A 20,541-nucleotide genomic window follows, 5' to 3' on the forward strand; every position below is an offset into this window, starting at 1 on the left:
GGTTCAGAGGGAAACAGCACTATTGCAGTCAACAGCTTGTTATGTGGAGGCTGGCTGTATTCGCTGGAGCAGTGTTCCCAGGAGGTAGCCATCAGCCCCCGGTAGTAGTTGAGCACTTGGCAAGTAGTCCAAAAGCAGATGTGCTGTACTTAAAAACACGTACCAAATTTCGAAGATTCAGACAGATTTCATATTAACTACATGTTTAAGTGATGATATCTTGGTCCTATTGGGTTAAATAAAATGCATTCTTGAAAAAGGACAAGGTCACTGAAATAGGAACCAAAGGGTGGGCCACACCTAGCCCCGCCCCTCAGAGGCAGCCACGCCCCTGCAGCGCTCCCCGCCCCTTCCCCGCCCCTTCCCCTTCCCGCGCGCGTGCGCACTCCTGCAAAAGCGCGCGCAGGAGCTCCGCGCTCCCAGGTCCTCGGATCCCGGGCCGAGTTAAGCCCCTGGCGCTCGCCTGGCGGCTGGCGTTGGCCCACCATGCGTTGGGGGCTGCGCCCGAGTGGGCCGGGGGCAGCGTCCCTGGCCGCGGCCCGGAATTTGTGGGTGCAGCCCCGCCCGTCCTGTAGGCCGAGCTGGCGAGGGACGACGGGGAGGCTTTCGGTGCGGTCAGTCACCGGGGCCAGTAACCAGCTGCAGAACTCGAGGAATGGCAGCTATCGGGACACGGTGCTGCTGCCGCAGACCAGCTTCCCCATGAAACTGCTGGGCAGCCAGCAGCCCGACACGGAGCTGGAAATCCAGCAGGTACGGGCCCGACTGTGCGCGGCGCGGGTGTGTAGCCGGGCCTTGGCAGCCGGGCCCGGCGGGGGCGGAGAGGACACGGGCCTTCCCGGAGCCACGCCCGGGCCTCCCACACGTCGCGCGGGGCGGAGCGGGACGGGACGGGGCCTCAGGCTCCAGGCTCCTTTGGGCCGGGGGTGTTGTGACCAGCTGAGGCGAAATCATCCGCTTCGCGCAGGTGGTGTGAGCTGAAAACAGGAGTGAGGAAACTTCTGGGCAAGTCTCCTGGAGGCGGTAGGTTCCAGAGTGGATGCTAAGGGATACCCTAGCGATGCCCACGTAGCGTGGATAGACTGTAAATCCCAGTTTTAGTTGAGGCAAAACCAGTCGAATTTGGACGCTTTTCCAAGATCTTTTTAAGAAGCAGATTATCATATACACAAAGAGACATTCACTCATGAGGGGAAATTGAAGCTCACTTTCACGGTATCAGTAGGCCCCTAGTTGGAATTATGGCTTGTTTGCTGGGTAGGTTGCACTGCTTACTCCTCCGAATCCTCTTCCGAAACTGTGCTTCTGTCTCCTGTATTAGATTGAACTCTCTAAGGGCAGAGAGTCACTAGCTGGTTTCTGTAAATCCTAGTCTTTAAAAGCCCTGGTATTCTGAATGCGCCTTGGCTAATTAAATGCACTTATCTTAAATATTCTTATGACAGCTATCAGAGTTCCAGACTCACAAACCCGTTTTGGCCGTCTAGTTTTTTTTTCTTTGTCTTTTTAGGGCCGCAGCCTTGGAATATGGAGTTTCCCAGGCTAGGGGTGGAATTGGAGCTGTAGCCACTGGTCTACACAATAGCCACAGCAACACGGGTTCCAAGCCTTGTCTTTGATCTACACCACAGCTCCTGGCAATGCCAGATCCTTAACCCACTGAGCAAGGCCAGGAGTGGAACCTGCGTGCTCATGGCTACTAGTCAGATTACGTTCAGCTGAGCCACATTGGGACCACCAGCCATCTAATTTTTAAAGTGCTTTTTTGCAGGACCTTCTGTATTTCCGGGACTGACAATTTCACTTATTTTTGCCTATAATCTTCACACCAGCTTGGTGGCTTGGATGTTATTAACATTTGTTTTCACATGAGGGCACTGGCCCACAAGGGCAAAGTGACTTGGCCAAGGTCATACAGCAGGTGGGGGGAGGGGAGTGGGACTACTGTGAGTGTTATTCCTGACGGAGATAACAAGTGCTGAGACCAAAGGATAGTAAAATTAAGGGTGTGTGTGTACGTGTATGTGGTACATGTTGGAGACTCTACAGGTCCTTCAGCATGGAGTGGAGGGTGAGTAGTGCCTGTGTGTCTGTCTGTCTATGGTGAGGGATCCACTCCTTCAGCATGAGTGAAAGGTGGGGAGTGCTGAGAGACGGCCCAGGAACTTAGCAGTACTCAACCTTTAGAGGATCCTATGTACTTTATAAAGAGTTTAGGCTTGAAACCAAAATCTGCAGAGAAACTATCGAAAAGTTTTAAGGAGTTCCCTGGTGGCCTGGTGGATTAAGGATCCGGCATTGTCACTGCTGTGGTGCAGGTCACTGTTGTGGCATGGCTTTGAAACCTGGTTTGGGAGTTTCCACATGCTATAGGGGAAGCCAAAAAATAAAAAGAGAAAAAGTTTTGAGAGATGAGTCCTCAGATACGCATTTTAGAAAGCATTTGTGTTCTAGAGTTGTGGGATAGGGATAGGAAATAAGAAAGTGCGGGTTGTTATTTATGGTAAGATTCAGGAGTATGTATTTAAATGATGTACAGACGTTATTGTTCTTTTTAAACAGAAATGTGGATTTTCAGAACTTTATTCATGGCAAAGAGAAAGAAAAGCGAAGACAGAATTTTGTCTTCACGATGGACCTCCTTATGCGAATGGTGACCCTCATGTTGGACATGCTTTAAATAAGGTAATTTAAGTTATGAGACTTAAAATAAAACCTCTATTTAAATATACTTTGCACGGAGTTCCTGATGTGGCTCAGCGAGTTAAGAACCTGACCAGTATTGATGAGGATGCAGGTTCAATCCCTGGCCTCAATCAGTGGGTTGAATATCTGGCTTCGATGTGAGCTGTGGTATAGGTCACAGATAAGGTTCGGATCCCGTGTTGCTCTGGCTATGGTACAGGCCTGCACCTTCAGCTCTGATTTGACCCTTAGCCTGGGAACTTCCATATATTGCAGGTGCGGCCCTAAAAATAGAATAAAATCTTCCTTGTGGTGAGTAAAAATATCCAGGAAATTTCCTCCGTGGACAGCTTGATATCATTTGCCTCAGTCAGGTCTGGCTGCCCTAACAATATTTCTTCCTTTCCACTTTTAATAAATGTGGAAAGGAAGAAGTGTTTTTCTGGACTACTGCACTGTTTAATTTTGGGAAGAAGGAATTGAGCTCGGAGCCAAATCTCTCCTTTGTCCATCCATGAGAATGCGAGTTCGATCCCTCACCTTGCTCAGTGGGTTAAGGATCCGGCGTTGCTGTGAGCTTCGGTGTAGGCTTGGATTCCGAGTTGCTGTGGCTGTGGTGTAGGCTGGCAGCTGTAGCTCTGATTAGACCCCTAACCTGGGAACTTCCATGTGCCTTGGGTGTAGCCCTAAAAAGCAAAATAAATAAATAAATAAATAATGATAATTAAGAGAATGCACTAGAAAGAAAAAAAATTTTTTAAATATAAATTGTAGGCCACTTTTGTGTGTGTGTGTGTGTGCGCGCGTGCACGTGCATGTGCGCTTTTTAGGGCCACATTCTCAGCATATGGAAGTTCCCAGGTTAGGGGTCAAATCAGCTACAGCTGTGACCTACACTGCAGCTCGAGGCAAAGCCAGATCTTTAACACTGAGCAAGGGCAGGAATCTAAACAGATCATGGATGCTGGTCGGGTTCATTTCTGCTAAGCCACAATGGGAACTCCTAGGCCACGTGGTTTAGGTATGAATGATGATCATATTATCTTTGCAGATTTTGAAAGATATAACCAATCGATACCATATGATGAGAGGCTCCAAAATACATTTTGTGCCAGGCTGGGATTGCCATGGGTTACCCATCGAAATAAAAGTATTGTCAGAACTTGGTGGAAAAGCTCAAAATCTTTCAGCTATGGAAATTAGAGAGAAGGGTAAGTAATCTCTGTTTTAACACGATATTTGTAAATAGTGGTTCTTTGGAAAAGTCAGGGCTTTTTTTATCGAAGAGACAGCCTATTGTTTTGCGGGTTTTGCCATTGTTTTCTTCGCTTATAATGAGATCTGTTGGCAACCACTTTGTGTCACATAAAATTCAGGTTTTGTTTAATTGACTTTTGTGAGACCTTACGTTCTAGAAATGAAGAAAAGATTTGTGAGCATTTCCAAGTACATTTTTCAGTTCTTTATTTTTCACATTTTATGAATTACTATTTTGGTTGGTGGTTTTTTTGTTTGTCTTTTTGCCTTTTCTTGAGCCGTTCCCACGGCACATGGAGGTTCCCAGGCTAGGGGTCTAATCGGAGCTGTAGCCACCTGCCTACACCACAGCCACAGCAACAAGGGATCCGAGCCACATCTGCAACCTACACCACAGCTCACAGCAACTCCAGTTCCTTAACCCACTGAGCAAGGCCAGGGAACGAACCGGAAACCTCATGGTTCCTAGTCGGATTCATTAACCACTGCGCCATGACAGGAACTCCAGGTCGGTGTTTTTATTTATTTTCTTGGCGAGGGCTTGTTGACCTATTTTAGGCACTAAACCAAGAGTAAATTTTTTTTTTGTCTTTTTGTTGTTGTTGTTGTTGTTGCTATTTCTTGGGCCGCTCCCGCGGCATATGGAGGTTCCCAGGCCAGGGGTCGAATCGGAGCTGTAGCCACCGGCCTACGCCAGAGCCACAGCAACTCGGGATCCGAACCGCGTCTGCAACCTACACCACAGCTCACGGCAACGCCGGATCGTTAACCCACTGAGCAAGGGCAGGGACCCAGCCCACAACCTCGTGGTTCCTAGTCAGATTCGTTAACCACTGCGCCACGACGGGAACTCCCCCAAGAGTAAATTTTTAATTAAAAAATTTTTCAAAATCTCTTTTTTGATCCTTCCGTAGAATGGGTCAGGGAGGATTTCTCTGTTCTTTTATATTAAACTGTTATGTAATTGGATATGGTTGTGAAGATTTTTTTACTTCCTTGTGAAACATTATTATTGGTTGTATGGATTAATTTTTTATGTGTGTATATAATGAAATAAGAATTATTCTTTGACCTTAAGTTAAAAAAATATGAAGAGTGACTTTTCCAGTTTATTTTTTCTAAATGGAAGGTCATTGTGTGAAGTCTGGAAAATAGAGGAGATGGTAACAAAATTTTAACTTTTGAAAAATTTTTAAATTCTTTTATTTTTTTATTTAAAGTCAGTTGATTTACAGTGTTGTGCCAATTTAACTTTTGAAATTTTAGTTACTTTTAGAATTTGTTATAAGTATCACTTTTTTTTTTGTCTTTTTAGGGCTGCAGCCACGGCATGTGGAAGTTCCCAGGCTAGGGGTAGAATTGGAGCTGCACCTGCTGGCCTGCATCACAGCCACAGCAATGCCAGATCCAAGCCACTTTTGTGACCTACACTGAAGTTTGCTGCCATGCCAGATTCTTAACCCCCTGAGCAAGGCCAAGGATCAAACCCGAGTCCTCACGGATGTGAGTTGGGTTCGTTACTACTGAGCCATGTCAGAACTCCTCTTCTGAACACTTTTTAACTTTGAAGATAATTTTCTTATTATAAAAATTTAAAGTCTAAATTTTGTAAAATACTTGCATTTAGAAAGGTACATGCTAAACAACATGTAAGAATTGGAATTGGGAGTTCCTGTTATGGCTCAGCGGGTTACAAACCCTGCTGTGATCCGTGAGGATGGCGGTTTGATCCCTGCGTTAAGGATTCAGTGTTGCTGTGAACCATACACACAAAGAATTTTAATTAATTGGCTTTCAAAAGCTCTTTTATTTATTTATTTTTAGCTAGATCATTTGCTAAAGCAGCGATTGAGAAACAGAAATCAGCCTTCATCCGTTGGGGAATAATGGCAGACTGGGATAATTGCTACTATACATTTGATGGAAAATATGAGGCTGGACAGTTGAGAATTTTCTACCAAATGTATGATAAGGTAATAAAGTTTTTTTTTTTTCCCTTTGAATATGTTCAGTTACATGTTAACAAAACACCAGCTTTCATATATCTTTGTCTTTTACAGGGCTTGATTTATCGATCTTACAAACCTGTGTATTGGTCTCCCTCATCAAGGTATTTGTGTGATTTTGGTAGTTAAAGGGAGAATGTGGTGGGGCTTCCCAGTATTAATGTTTAGTATGTTTAAACCGTAGGACTGCGTTGGCTGAAGCAGAACTTGAATATAATCCAGAGCATGTCAGTCGTTCAGTGTACGTCAAATTCCCTCTCTTGAAACCGTCTCCTAAGTTGGCATCTCTTATAGGTAAGATTTACCTGTTGCTTGAGTTTATTAAAGTTGGGAAATTGTAACATTTGATTTACTAGTATATTTGAACTTTTATTTTCACAGATGGTTCATCTCCTGTTAGTTTTTTAGTCTGGACCACTCAGCCTTGGACAATTCCAGCCAATCAGGCTGTTTGTTACATGCCAGAATCAAAGTAGGTATATTATTGTATCTTTTGTTTTATCCACAAATAGGATCAATTCCATCATGAACATTATTTTGAGCTTATCCTCATTATCTTCTTAAAATACAGTAAATTATAACTTAGTTATTATGTTCACATAGATTTCATAAGCTTTAGAGGATTCTACTTAAGATCTTGTTTCCAACTTTTTTGGAAAAGAACAGTGTAACGGATGGGAGTTCCTGTTGCAGCTCAGTGGGTTACGAATCCGACTAGTGTTCACGAGGATGTGGGTTCAATCCTTGGCCTTGCTCAGTGGGTTAAGGATCCAGCATTGCTGTGGCTGTGGTGTAGGCCAGCAGCTGCAGCTCTGATTGGACCCCTAGCCTGAGAACTTCCATATACTGCAGGTGTAGCCTTTAAAGAACAACAACAACAGAAAAAGATGTAAAACATTGAAAGTATTATCTGTGATTTTTTTTTTCATTGTTAGTAATTCCTAAAATTTTATTTTAGGTATGCGGTTGTGAAGTGTTCCAAATCTGGAGACTTCTACATTCTAGCTGCAGATAAAGTAACATCTGTAGCTTCTACTTTGGGAACAACTTTTGAGGTTATTTCAACATTCTCAGGTAAAGATACATAGATATTCTGACCAATAAAGTTATCAAAATATTAAGTTGATCTGAGTTCAGTAACTTGCTGAACACTGCTCGTTGTGAATTCAGTACCTTGCTGCATATTGCAGATATGGCCTCTGCCTTTCTACAGTATATTTTTCATTGATTAAACTGAAGGAGAATATACATTAAATGTGGTAAGTGTACAGAAAACCTGAACATTGACAAAGGCACAATAGATTAAAAAAATTTTTGGCAAATATCCAGTGTAAAATTCGACAAATGTCCTTTGTACAACATAGAATGTACAAATTTCCCTTTAAAATTCTATTCAAAATGAATTACTGAAAATTATTATTATTTTTTGTCTTTTTAGCTATTTCTTGGGCCACTCCCGCGGCATATGGAGGTTCCCAGGGTAGGGGTCGAATCGGAGCTGTAGCCACCGGCCTATACCAGAGCCACAGCAACGCGGGATCCGAGCCGAGTCTGCAACCTACACCACAGCTCACGGCAACGCCGGATCGTTAACCCACTGAGCAAGGGCAGGGACCGAACCCGCAACCTCATGGTTCCTAGTCAGATTCGTTAACCACTGCGCCACGACGGGAACTCCTGAAAATTATTTTTATCTGATTTGATCAAAGAAGCAAGGAAATAAATACATATATTTTGGAGTATATTATTTTAATGAGGAAACTGAATAAACTCTGAAAGTAATTCTTGAGACAGTGCTTCTATGTAAAGAATCATTAGTAAGCTATAATTTGGGACTTCTGAATTAGAGGCTAATTTTGAAATATAACGAATTCTAGGGAAGTTGAAAATTACTTCTAATCCTTGGGGATAATACGGCCTTGAGTTTCTTAAGAAAAAAAAAAAAATGACAGGAATGGAGATACTCAAAAATGGAAAGATTGCCTAGCCAAATAAGGCACCAGTTCAGACATAAGCCAATTAGACGTTAGCCGTCTTAACAAAAATAAAAAGGTTTTTAATGTCAAAGGCCTGAAAGAAGCTACAGAATGTTTAATGTTTAATACCCTTTGGTCCTTGTTCGTGCTTTAGGTAAGTTGCAGAAGCCAGTATGTTCTTTATATCCCTCTCTCACCTCCTTTTTTTTTCTTTATTCCCCACTCTCACCTTTTTTTTCTTTTTTTTGGTCTTTTTGCCATTTCTTGGGCTGCTCCTGTGGCATATGGAGGTTCCCAGGCTAGGGGTTTGATGGAGCTGTAGCCACTGGCCTATGCCAGAGCCACAGCAATGCGGGATCCAAGCCGCATCTGCAACCTACACCACAGCTCACAGCAATGCCAGATCCTTAACCCACTGAGCAAGGAAGGCCAGGTTCCAACCGGCAACCTTGTGGTTCCTAGTCAGATTTGTTAACCACTGAGCCACGACGGGAACGCTTCCTCTTTTTTCCTTATACCCCTCTCTCACCTCTTTTTTTCTTTATACCCCTCTCTCACCTCTTTTTTCCTTATACCCCTCTCTCACCTCTTTTTTCCTTATACCCCTCTCTCACCTCTTTTTTCCTTATACCCCTCTCTCACCTCTTTTTTTCTTTATACCCCTCTCTCACCTCTTTTTTCCTTATACCCCTCTCTCACTTCTTTTTTTCTTTATACTCCTCTTTCACCTCTTTTTTCCTTATACCCCTCTCACCTCTTTTTTTCCTTATACCCCTCTCACCTCTTTTTTTCTTTATACTCCTCTTTCACCTCTTTTTTCCTTATACCCCTCTCACCTCTTTTTTTCCTTATACCCCTCTCACCTCTTTTTTTCCTTATACCCCTCTCACCTCTTTTTTCCTTATACCCCTCTCTCACCTCTTTTTTCCTTATACCCCTCTCTCACCTCTTTTTTCCTTATACCCTTCTCTCACCTCTTTTTTCCTTATACCCCTCTCTCACCTCTTTTTTTCTTTATACCCCTCTGACCTTTTTTTTCTTTATACCCCCTCTCACCTCTTTTTTCTTTATACCCCTCTCTCACCTCTTTTTTCTTTATACCCCTCTCTCACCTCCTTTTTTCTTTATACCCCTCTCTCACCTCTTATTTCTTTATACCCCTCTCTCAGCTCTTATTTCTTTATATCCCCTCTCACACCTCTTTTTTCTTTATACCCCTCTCTCACCTCCTTTTTTTTCTTTATACCCCCTCTCACCTCCTTTTTCTTTATACCCCTCTCTCACCTCCTTTTTTTTCTTTATCCCCCTTTCTCACCTCTTTTTTTCTTTATCCCCCCCCTCACCTCTTTTTTTATACCCCTCTCACCTCTTTTTTTTTCTTTAAACCTCTCTCTCACTTTTTTTTTTTTGGCCATATCTGTGGCATGCATTAGGGATCAAACCCAGGCCACAACAGTCACCCAAGCCACAGTAGTGACCGCACCAGATCCTAAGTGCCAGGCCACCAGGGAGCCCCTCACCTCTTTATTTGATATGTAATTGATATGTAACACTGTATTAGATTTAGGCACTCGGCATAATGATTCAATATTTGTACATAATGCAAAATGATCATCGTAATAAGTCTGGTTAACGTCCTTCATCACACATAGTTGCAGTTTTTTTTTCTTGTTATGAGGACTTTAAAGGTCTACTCTCTTTACAACTTTCAAATAATACTGTACAGTATTATTAACCACATCCCACCTCTTTTTTAAGTGTAGAAGGTATATTAATAGACTCCACTGATATGTTTGTTGCTACAGAAGTTGGATGGCATTCTCAAAAGGATTTTGAAAGTATTAAGGTTAAATTTAAAGATCGTTTTTTCTAGATTGCACAACTGTTTCAAATTATTACTTTGTAGAGAATTGTTTGGTTGACGTTTTGAGCCACCATGTTTCAGAGGAAGATGCATAGTTCTCATTCCTGGCAAGATAATCTGATGACAGCTGGCTTACAGTCAATTAGTAGGACGGTTGAACAGCTAAAATGGAAAGTTGTGTGTGGGGTAGATTTTCTTTTCAGAAACAGCTGTCAGTAGTTTCTTATTAATCACTGGAGATCTTTGTTGGGAGCTGAGGGAGGGAGGCCACTCCTCCACTTAATGCCCAGAGCACTAAGTTTGGGGATGGGGGAAAGTTCACAGGTGGAGTTTACTTTGCTCCAGCCTTTGGTTTCCAAACTAGAAATGCACATAAAGGACAGCGTGGAGTTGTGGGCCTTAGGAATCTAAGTCAGCGAGGACTCGAGGGCACACTGAAGACAGCGGGGAGTTGGCTTGTCTGACATCGGCGCTGACCCTCGTCGTCTCTGACGGCATTGTGAGGTGCAGGGAGGAGAATGCACCCTGAAATACGCGGTTTATCCTAGTCAGTCAGCTGTTCCCCAGTGTGAAACGCCAGGTCAACCAAGTCAGACAGCAAGGAGGGCTTGTGGTTTTTTTCAGAAAAGGGAATTGTCATTATTAATTATAAGATGTTAGTTTTTTCTCAAGCCTCTTACTCATTGTGCTGGGGGTTTTTTAGTTTTTTTTTTTAATTGTTTTTTTTATTTTTGCCTTTTAGTGCCGCAGGTGTGGCATATAGAAGTTCCCAGGCTGGGGGTTGAATCAGAGCTACAGCTGCCCGCCTACACCACAGCCACCGCAACCCGGGATCCGAGCCACACCTGTGACCTATACCACAGCTTACAGCAACACCGCATCCTTAACCCCCTGAGCAAGGCCAGGAATCAAACCTACATCCTCATGGACACTATTTGAGTTCTTAACCTGCTGAGCCACAATGGGAACTCCTATTGTGCTGTTTTAACCAAAATGAAGTCAGCAACAGGGCTGTCTATGAAATGTCAAAGTTAAAAGATTTGCATTGTTCTGGTGGTATGGGCATGTTACATAGTTTTTATTGCTGTATGGCTAGAAAAAAGGATCATAGAAGTGGAGAAATGGCTCTATAAGGACAGATTTTTTTTGGTGGTATTGTTAAACATTATTTAGCTTGGAGAGATGAAAAATGATTTGTGGGAAGGATCTGAGGAATAAGGGGGCCAGCGACCTTTAATTATTAAAGAGTAGATAAGGTACCCAGACTTACTCAATATGTTGGTTAAGTGGGTCAGTAGAACCAGATGATTTCATTTTACTTTATTTGTTTTTTGTCTTTTTAGGGCCTTACCCCCAGCAAATAGAGGTTCCCAGGCCAGGGGTCGAATCAGAGCTACAGCTGCCAGCTTATGCCACAGCCACACCAGTTCCAAGCCGTGTCTGTGACCTACACCACAGCTGACGGCAACTCTGGATTCTTAACCCACTGAGCAAGGCCAGGGATCGAACCTGAATCCTCATGGATACTAGTCAGGTTCATTTCTGCTGAGCCACGATGGGAACTCCCAGACTATCATTTTAAAGTTTGAAGACTATTATTTTTAGAACATGTGGGGAAAAGATCAGTGTGTAGAACTCAAGAGGAAGTAAAAGTGGGAAACATTAATAATGGAGTGGAAAAATTGACAGATGATGGTTACGGAATATTGTTAAAGGGAACTCGAGTTACGTGAAACATGAGTCAGGCTTGCCTTTGAAGTTGAGTTAAATCACTGATAGCCATGTGACCTCAGGCAAATTGCCTGTTTGCTTGTTTTCTGATTTGTAAATTGGGGATCAATGTTAGCTTTTTTGTAGGAGTATGAAGACGAGGTAAGAGTTTATGTTGAGTCCAGTACCTGGGGGGTGCCCCGTGACTTGTCAGGTTTTATTTATCATCTCTGACCTTTTCAGGGTAACATTATGAAAAGCAAAAACAGTGAGTTCTTGTAGAGATAGTATTAGAACCTGCTGGTCATTGGCCTGTTGATCTGGAATGTTTTTGTCCTTTATTCTGAAAGGCACATAACTCTATAGAAATTAAAGAAATTTTCTTGGGATCATTTGATTATCTGTTTGTTTATAATTGCTAATATTTTAAAGCATTTACAATGTGGCAAGAATTGTGGTAAGTGTCCCAAATGTGCAACATGCATTAACTCCGCTTATCTTCACAGCTGCCCTGGGAGGTGGACCTGTAGTTATTCACACGTTACAGATTCCTGCAAGTCACAGGACAAGTGAAAGGGAAAGCCGGAATTTGAGTCCAGTCCTGTCCCAGATTTTCGCCTGGCATCTCCTGCTGTTCTTAAAGAGGTAGAAGAATTGCTGTGTAAGATAACTCTTAACCCTGGTTCTCTCTCCCCACAGGTGTAGACTTGGAAAGTGGTACTTGTACTCATCCTTTAATTGCTGAGCGAGCATCTCCTCTCTTACCTGCCAATCATGTGACCATGACAAAAGGAACAGGATTGGTTCACACAGCCCCGGCTCATGGTATGGAAGATTACAGTGTGGCATCTCAGTACAGCTTGTCCACGGTACCACTCCTCTTTTTTCCTTCTTAATTATTGCTTTTGTAGAATCAAGGCAATAAATCCTAGCTAGCATTTTTACCTTTTGATAATAAACAGTAATGTTTGTCATAATAGTTAAATTAGGAAATACTTGTGTGCAGTACTCCAAAGGCTCATTAAGTCATGCTCGTTGAGAGCAATTTCCCAGAATAGCATAAAATCCTCCCAGAATTGGAATTGAAGAGTATGTATTCGATAGGGACTTTTTTTTCAAGTATAAAGTCAGACAAGGTACTTTGACTCACTGCAAAATGGCAAGTGGATTTTACTAAATAGTTGAAAACAGCTAGGTTTTTTTTTTTGTCTAAACAATTCTCTCTATATTTATTTTGCGCATGTCAATTACTTGGCAAGTTTTTCCATTCAAAGTCAAGTCTCAGAGTCATCATTGAGTGTGTACGCTGCCATAGATCTGTAAATTAATAGAGGTTTTTAGTATATTTTGTTACTTTTTGTTCAACTTAGGTGTATGCTTTAATAAGACATTGTGCCTTTGGTGATTTAAATGTATAAATTCATAAATTCTGACTGAGAAGTACCTGCATTTTTAGTGCTGTGAAAGACTAGACTATAATGAGACGTTTTATGTAGAATATTGTTTTGCCAGATATAAGAGAAAATGCCTTTATACTTCACCTTTTTTTTTTTTTGTATTTTTAGAGCCACACCTGTAGCATATGGAGGTTCCCAGGTTAGGGGAAGAATCGGAGCTGCAGCCGCTGGCCTACACCACAGTCATGGCAGCATCAGATTCAAGCCATATCTGTGACTGTATACACCACAGCTCATGGCAATGCCGGATCCGTAACCCACTGAGCGAGGCCAGGGATTGAACCCACATCGTCATGGACACTGGGTCGGGTTCTTAACCCACTGAGCCACAACAGGAACTCCTCTACTTTATCTTAATTGTTCACAATGACTCTTTGTAGGATTGTTTAGTGAATGAAGATGGAGTTTTCACAGATGCTGCAGGTCCTGAACTTCAAAACAAGGCTGTTCTTGAAGAGGGAACAGAAGTGGGTGAGTACTTGGTATGCTGATATCATATATGTGTATTTTCTGAAAAGCAGCCAGCAGTAACCTTTGCCTACTGTTCTCCCATATTGTACTTCAACAGAAACAAATAGCTAGAATTATGTTTTACTTTTTGTTTTGCCATGTGCTTTAAAATGGAGCTTGGCACTTTTTCATCATTGCTTTGAGGTTACTTTGCTTGTTTAAGCACAGCAGAGCGGTAAACAGGGAATGGCGTTGTCTTAGGACTACAGAGATAATTATCAGCAGTATTGCTTTTGGGAAAGGGTGAAGTCAGTTTTGGGACTAGATGCTCACTTCTTTTGTAACCCTTGTAAATCACTAATCATACAGGGTAATTTGTATATTAACAGTCATAAGGGTCCTCCAGTCTTTAAAAACCCAGCCTCTGGGTAGCAGGCCAGACCTTACCCTGGGATCACCTAGGCCCTGACCTGTCCACTGGCAGGTCAACACAAGCTTCAGGACACCCTCAACCCCATGCCCAACTGTACCAGGACACCCCCACCCCTGTCCCAGTGATCTCACACCAGCTCTGGGATCCCTGGGCCCTACGGACAGACTCTAGGACCCAGGTCTACCTGCCAGTGGTCCAGCATTAACCACAGGATTTGGCTTCACCCACCAGGTAGGGGCGGGAGGCAGAGTCTTCTGGACCCTGACTCTGTCCACCAGTGAGTCTTCACCAGCCCCAGGGCCCCTTGAGGTTCTTCAGTCAGGCGCCTTGGAACTAAGCAGTGTGAACAGAGTCAGCACCCAGCCGAGTGAGGGGTTGCTATTTTGTGCTGCATCTGTGGCATATGGAAGTTCCCAGGTTAGGGGTCAAATTGGAGGTGCAGCTGCCGGCCTACACCACAGCAGCGAGGGATCCTTAACACACTGAGCAAGGCCATGGATTGAACCTGCGTCTTCATGGATACTGGTCCGGTTCATAACCCACTGAGCCACAATGGGAACTCCTGTCTCCTCTTGTTATGAAGCCTCCAGTCTTAGGAGTCAGGGCTCACTCTCACCCAAGATGACTGCATCTTGACTGCAGGTTATACCTGCAAAGACTGTATTTCCAAAATAAGGTCACATTCACAGGTTCTAGGGGCTGGGACTGAACATGTCTTTTGTGGGGACAAAAGTCAGCCTGCCACACCTAGTTTCTTCTGGATTACCTGGAGACTGTTTTAGAATTCATTGTGTAAATCACGTGACTCTCAATTTGAAATGCAGAATTCTAGATGCATTCTGTCATCTGAAAAGAAGAGCCATGGGAATGGCATAATTTGGAGTCTGATTAAGGTTCTGCAGTCTTTTTTTTTTTTTTTTTTTGTCCTGGAGATTCTCAGATTATGCCTTTTGCTGCCTGGTAGGTGGCTCCTCTTCCTGTCACCTGTTGGCCTAGATTTAGAACTTCCTGGGCGTTTTAGAGTTATTAGAATTTTCATAGTACTTTTTTTAATCATGTCTAATGTAAATTGTTATTGTTCTTTAAGTTATAAAGATGCTTCAGGCTGCAAATAATTTGTTGAAGGAGGAGGAATTGGTGCACAGCTATCCCTATGACTGGAGGACGAAGAAGCCGGTGGTTATTCGTGCCAGCAAGCAGTGGTTTGTCAACATCACGGATGTTAAGACTACAGCCAAGGTATAAAAGGCACCCATCCTCCTGGGAGGCTTGGGCTTATAGTCCCTCCGTATAAAAGGTTTGCGGGTGAGCTTGGGGCAGGGTTTGGCAAATACAAGGGATTGATGCTATTATTGTTTTGTATCATAAAGTTGTAGAATTTTTTATTTTGTTTGATTTTTTTGCTCTTTAGGGCCGCACTTGGGGCATATGGAAGTTTCCAGGCTAGGAGTTGAATCAGAGCTACAGCTGCTGGCCTATACCATGGCCACAACAAGTGGGATATGAGTCGCACCTGCGACCTACACCGTAGCTCACAGCAACGCCAGATCCTTAATCCACTGAGTGAGGCCAGGGATCGAACCCACATCTTCATGGTTCCTAGTCGGATTCATTTCCACTGCGCCATGAAGGGAACTCGAAAATTTTAGAATTTTAAAACTGAAAAGACCTTTGGTTACCATCCCTCCATTACCCACATACGGAAAATCAGCCTTAAAGAGGTTGGGTGACTTGCTCTCATCTCTTGCCCAGTGTCATGAAAATAGCATAGAACTGGCCCCTGAGTTCAGCAAGCTGTCTGAGCTCTCAGACCCTCTGCCGCCTCATCTGTATAAAGGTGATAGTCATGCTGACCTCGTGGCATAAGCAGATGAAAGTTCTCACGACAGCGTCTGGCCTGTAATATGCATTTGGCAAAACTCTTTTAAAACCCTTTTCTTGGAGTTCCCGTCGTGGCGCAGTGGTTAACGGATCCGACTGGGAACCATGAGGTTGCGGGTTCGGTCCCTGCCCTTGCTCAGTGGGTTAAGGATCCGGCGTTGCCCTGAGCTGTGGTGTAGGTTGCAGACGAGGCTCGGATCCCGCGTTGCTGTGGCTCTGGCGTAGGCCAGAAGCTACAGCTCCGATTGGACCCCTAGCCGGGGAACCTCCATATGCCGAGGGGGCGGCCCAAGAAACAGCAAAAAGACAAAAAAAAAAAAAACCCTTTTCTTCCTTAAATTGAAATTGCAACTCATTTGAAAAGATACTGCTTTGAGTTAACAAATACTTCATAACTGGCATTTAAAATACTGATATGTCTGAGCTCTTTCATTCAGTGTGTGTGTGTGTATCTCACAAACAATTTGGTTCCGTTAAAGAGCTCAGCTCTATCTTTGTTAATCAGGCTGAGTTTACAGATACTTGGCTTGCACACAACATTGCTATTTTTAGTTGGCTCATTTGTTGGCCTGGCAGTTCAGGGCCCCTGCCAAAGCATTGCAAGCCTTTTTCATTTTCTACATTCATGTCGAGTGGACAGCTGTGCTATGGACTGTTTCTTTTGTTTTTTTTTTTTTTACATTTCTATGAAGCCTATTTTTCTTACCTGTAAGTGTTACAGTTTGTAACTTTCAGCTTTGCACAGATTTTTTATTACAGAACATCTAAGTCTGATGGTTATGCAATGTGCTGGAGTCAAGTTTGTTTTTTTTAACTTCTTTATAGAAAATTTTCACTTGTTCCTTATAGAAATAGAATTATCTGCTGCCATGTTTCTATCACCCAACTTCAACTATCATCAACTTTTTGCCAATTTTGTTTTTTATCTACATCCCTACCCATTGTCTACACTTCCTACCCACTGGATTGTTTTAAAGCAAATTATTGGCATTATGTTTTCCATAAGTATTTCATATTAGGTATCTGACATTTAAAATTGAAATGTAATTTTTTCTTTCTTTTTTTTTTTTTTGGTTTTTTAGGGATGCACCCACAGCATATGGAGGTTCCCAGGCTAGGGGTTGAATTGGAGCTACAGCTGCCAGCCTACACCACAGAAATGCCAGATCTGAGTTGTTGTTTACAGCAACACCAAATCCTTAACTCACTGAGTGAGGCCAGGAATCGAACCTGCGGCCTCGTGGACACTAGTCAGGTTCGTTTCTACTGAGCCACAACAGGAACTCCTGAAATATAATTTTAATGCCATCATTACCACCTGAAGAAGGTAACAGTTATTCCTTAACAAAATCAAATGCGAAGTCAGTGTCCACGTTTCCTGGCTATTTAATCAAAATAAGCGCAGCTGTTGCCATTCTGCCAGTGGGCGGTACTTCAGAGGACTTTGGGGAGGGGATTTCTGGTGGTTCAGGTGAGGACACCGTTCAGACACGCTCTGAAAATGTAAAAATGCTTTAGTAATGGGTGGAGAGAAAATGAAAATGATTTTTTTTTAACTTATGGATATTTTAGAATGTTTTTTCTGTACAATTCTTCTTTTGGTAACTGACAAATGCAATCAAATGTTAGTTGTTTACAACTTTTGAGGGGAGGGGTGGAAGGAGGAGCGTGTTCTTGAGACAGTAAATGGGGCATAACTTGTTTGGAGAAAGTGTTTTATGTTGTCAACCGTATCGTGTAAAGTTTGGTTATATGTAATCCGTGTTTGTCAGCCTAAGATAGTAGCTTCTCTTAACTTGGTCTCATTTGCGAAGGAAGAAGCATGTAAATGACTATAAACATCCAAATAAAGAATTGCATTAGGAGTGCCTGTCATGGCTCAGCGGAAACGAGTCTGACTAGCATCCATGAGGACGCAGGTTCGGTCTCTGGCCTTGTTCAGTGGACTGAGGATCTGGCGTCGCTGTGGTGTAGGCTGGTCAGCTGTAGCTCCAATTCGACCCCTACCCTGGGAACCTCCCATATGCCACAGGTGCAGCCCTAAAAAGAAAAAAAGACAAAACTGCATTAGGGTAATTAGGGACAGTTCTAGAAAATTCGTTCTGGTCTCTCTTACTGAGCCTGGTTTGTGAATCAATTGCAGGATCTGTTGAAAAAAGTGAAGTTTATTCCTGAGTCAGCGCTGAATGCCATGGTCGACATGATGGACAGGCGGCCGTACTGGTGCATTTCAAGGCAGAGAGTCTGGGGTGTTCCGATCCCCGTGTTCCATCATAAGACCAAAGACGAATTCTTGATCAACAGGTAGAACTCTTTCTGAAATTTTTCAGCATTTTAAAGGGAGTTGTGTTTTCTGTAAAAATGCAACAATAGTGGACTATTGAACATGCCTGATATGTGCTAAATGAAATACTCGAAAATAACTATGGGGGGTAAAATATAAATTTCAAAGAGGCTCTTTGATATGGTTGAAATTTTAACAAACTCTAGATTTTTTTCAATGCTGATGCTTGGAAGCAAAGACTCTGATTTTTTTCCATGAGAATTCGTTATTCCTGACTGTGCGAGAGTAAGGCCTCAGGAGCCCAGAGATGAACCATGTTTAGTGGTGGAGCCCAGCATGTCATTTCTCTTTAAGAATTAGTGTCAGGCCCTTATTCTGAGTCTCCTCTCCTCTCAGAAATGGTATTAGGTAATTGTGCAGATAATTTACCATTTAAGAAACTATAATCTAGTTGAATGCACATAATTAATTCTAGTGATGATTTCATTCCATTGTTTGTTCTCTTTTGTGTCCTTAATTTTTTTTTTTTTAATTTGGAAAGTAAACAAATCTGAGTAGAAAAGCTTATACAGTAAAAAGACTTTTTTTTCCTAACTATACAGCACACCGTTTTTTTGAGGCAGTAGACACGACTGGCTTGGTCCCTGCTCTTAAGGAGTAACAGTCTAGCTAGTTTATCTTCTAGCAAATTCGGGAGGCCATCGGCATTGTTATTGTTACTAGCAGATGCAGAAAGGGGAATACACCCTGGGTTTTCTGTTTTGGGGAGTAATTTTGTTTTAATTTGGTTAATGGATTTTTTACTAAGTTATCCTATAACATGAACAAAGAGTTTGACGACATGTTGGTACATGTTTCCACATTTCATCAGTTGCAGATCCAGTGAGGGTTTTGGGGGCATGGAGACCAGCAAATGATGGAGAATTCAGGAGACGACACAGTTGAATGTCCCTCTGTTGGGGGTTCATTGTCATTTTTGTAAAAAGCTTCTAATTTTCCTTGTCACCGTTATTAGTATTTCCTTAGGTGGTACTGTCATGGATATATATATATTTAAGGATTTTTAAAAAGTATTGATTACGCTGTGTTTTTTTTTTTTTTTTTAATTACTTTTAGCTACATAAAAGGTAGTTCTTGGTATCCTTGGTGTGAAGGTTCCTTTTCAGTTTGAAATATTCCTCATGGGTAATCTGACACCTGACGGCGGCCTGACAGAGGGAAGAACCAAAATCTGTTCCCTGGGCAGATACTGAAGAGCTTTTTTGCTTCACTTGTAGAGAATATGGCATTTGAATAGGGCCTTGAGCGTTGGCTGGGAAATGGGGGAAAGTATTTGCAAGTAGTGGGATCAGGAGCTGAGGGCCCAGAGCAGGGAAAACATAGCACGTGCATCGGAACCAGCAGGGGGCTGCAGGGTGTTTGCGGGGATAGAAAGAGAGACTCTGAGAAGGTTGACTGGGGCAGACTGGACTCAGGCTCAGATAGCTGGCCGAGGAGTTTAAGCTCTTAGGTGGCAAGAGGAGGAAGAAGGTTTAGGAAAAGAATCTAGAGCTTAGAGACCAGGAAGTCACTGTGAGACTGTTGCAGTGTTTTTACAGTGTGGATCTGAGAAGAGCCTCTTTGGCCTAAATATTGTTGCTTATGTTGTTTTAGAGCTTGATCGCAGAGAAACTAGTATCTTACTGCTCCTACTAAGAATTATAAGTTGAGATAAATGTACATAAGTATTGTTTAAAATTCCATACTGGAGGGAGTTCCCATTGTGGCTCAGCAGTAACGAACCCCAGTAGTATCCATGAGGACACAGGTTCCATCCCTGGCCTCACTCAGTGGGTTAAGGATCTGGTCTTGCTGTGGCTGTGGTGTAGGCTGGCAGCTGCAACTCCGATTCCACCCCTAGCCTGGGAACTTCCATATGCCCTTGTGACCCTAAAATACCAAAAAAAAAAAAAAAATCCACATGGAGAGTTTTCTTTTAAGGAAATGTTTATAAGCACTGCCGTTGTTCCTCATTCTTTTCTGTACTTAGAAATCAAGATTTTTAGGGAGTTTCCTAGAAGTGATTGAAGTGAACCAAATGTACCTATCAGTAAGTAGAGCAAGCTGGTTTATTTGACCATTATTTAATCACTACAATAAAATGGTACAAAGGTGGATTAGTCAGTGACCTATGTGAAATGTAAGCTTTGTCAGAAAAACACAGACAGGTGTTCGTTAGGTATCATTTATGTTTTATTCTCAGTCAGTACATTTTCATGGAGTGTTAACAGCTTTTTTCCTTGCATCTACCGTTGTGTTGCTTGCATGGTGTAGTTGATTTCTGATTTTGGAGTAGCAGAGATATACAGAATATTGGCCTATAGAAATGACAGACAGATTTAGCCACATTGTCTGTCAATTCATAGGTCATTTTCCTGTACACCATTTCTTAACAGTGACTCGGATCCTCTTCCGTTTTTGGATCTTTTCTAAAGCGACTGAACAGTTGATTTCAAAAAATGGATGTTTATTCTTAATTATTTGTCAATTTTTGAAGAC

At 42.6% G+C, this 20,541-nt stretch overlaps 1 protein-coding gene across 1 annotated transcript in view; it reads left to right on the top strand.

Moving 5' to 3' along the window:
- The first annotated feature begins 375 nt into the window (after positions 1 to 375).
- The window catches only part of IARS2 (isoleucyl-tRNA synthetase 2, mitochondrial), a 49,920-nt gene continuing 29,754 nt past the window's right edge, over positions 376 to 20,541 (top strand). Inside the window, exons 1-12 of the mRNA XM_047754673.1 lie at positions 376 to 753; positions 2,563 to 2,685; positions 3,737 to 3,896; positions 5,767 to 5,915; positions 6,003 to 6,052; positions 6,133 to 6,242; positions 6,330 to 6,420; positions 6,907 to 7,022; positions 12,198 to 12,367; positions 13,336 to 13,426; positions 14,926 to 15,077; positions 17,863 to 18,023. Of these exons, the coding sequence (XP_047610629.1) occupies positions 487 to 753; positions 2,563 to 2,685; positions 3,737 to 3,896; positions 5,767 to 5,915; positions 6,003 to 6,052; positions 6,133 to 6,242; positions 6,330 to 6,420; positions 6,907 to 7,022; positions 12,198 to 12,367; positions 13,336 to 13,426; positions 14,926 to 15,077; positions 17,863 to 18,023 (1,640 nt within the window). The 5' untranslated portion in view covers positions 376 to 486. The remainder of the gene's footprint in view (positions 754 to 2,562; positions 2,686 to 3,736; positions 3,897 to 5,766; positions 5,916 to 6,002; positions 6,053 to 6,132; positions 6,243 to 6,329; positions 6,421 to 6,906; positions 7,023 to 12,197; positions 12,368 to 13,335; positions 13,427 to 14,925; positions 15,078 to 17,862; positions 18,024 to 20,541) is intronic.

This window comes from Phacochoerus africanus, chromosome 12 (genome assembly GCF_016906955.1).
Source record: "Phacochoerus africanus isolate WHEZ1 chromosome 12, ROS_Pafr_v1, whole genome shotgun sequence".
NCBI lineage: Eukaryota > Metazoa > Chordata > Mammalia > Artiodactyla > Suidae > Phacochoerus > Phacochoerus africanus.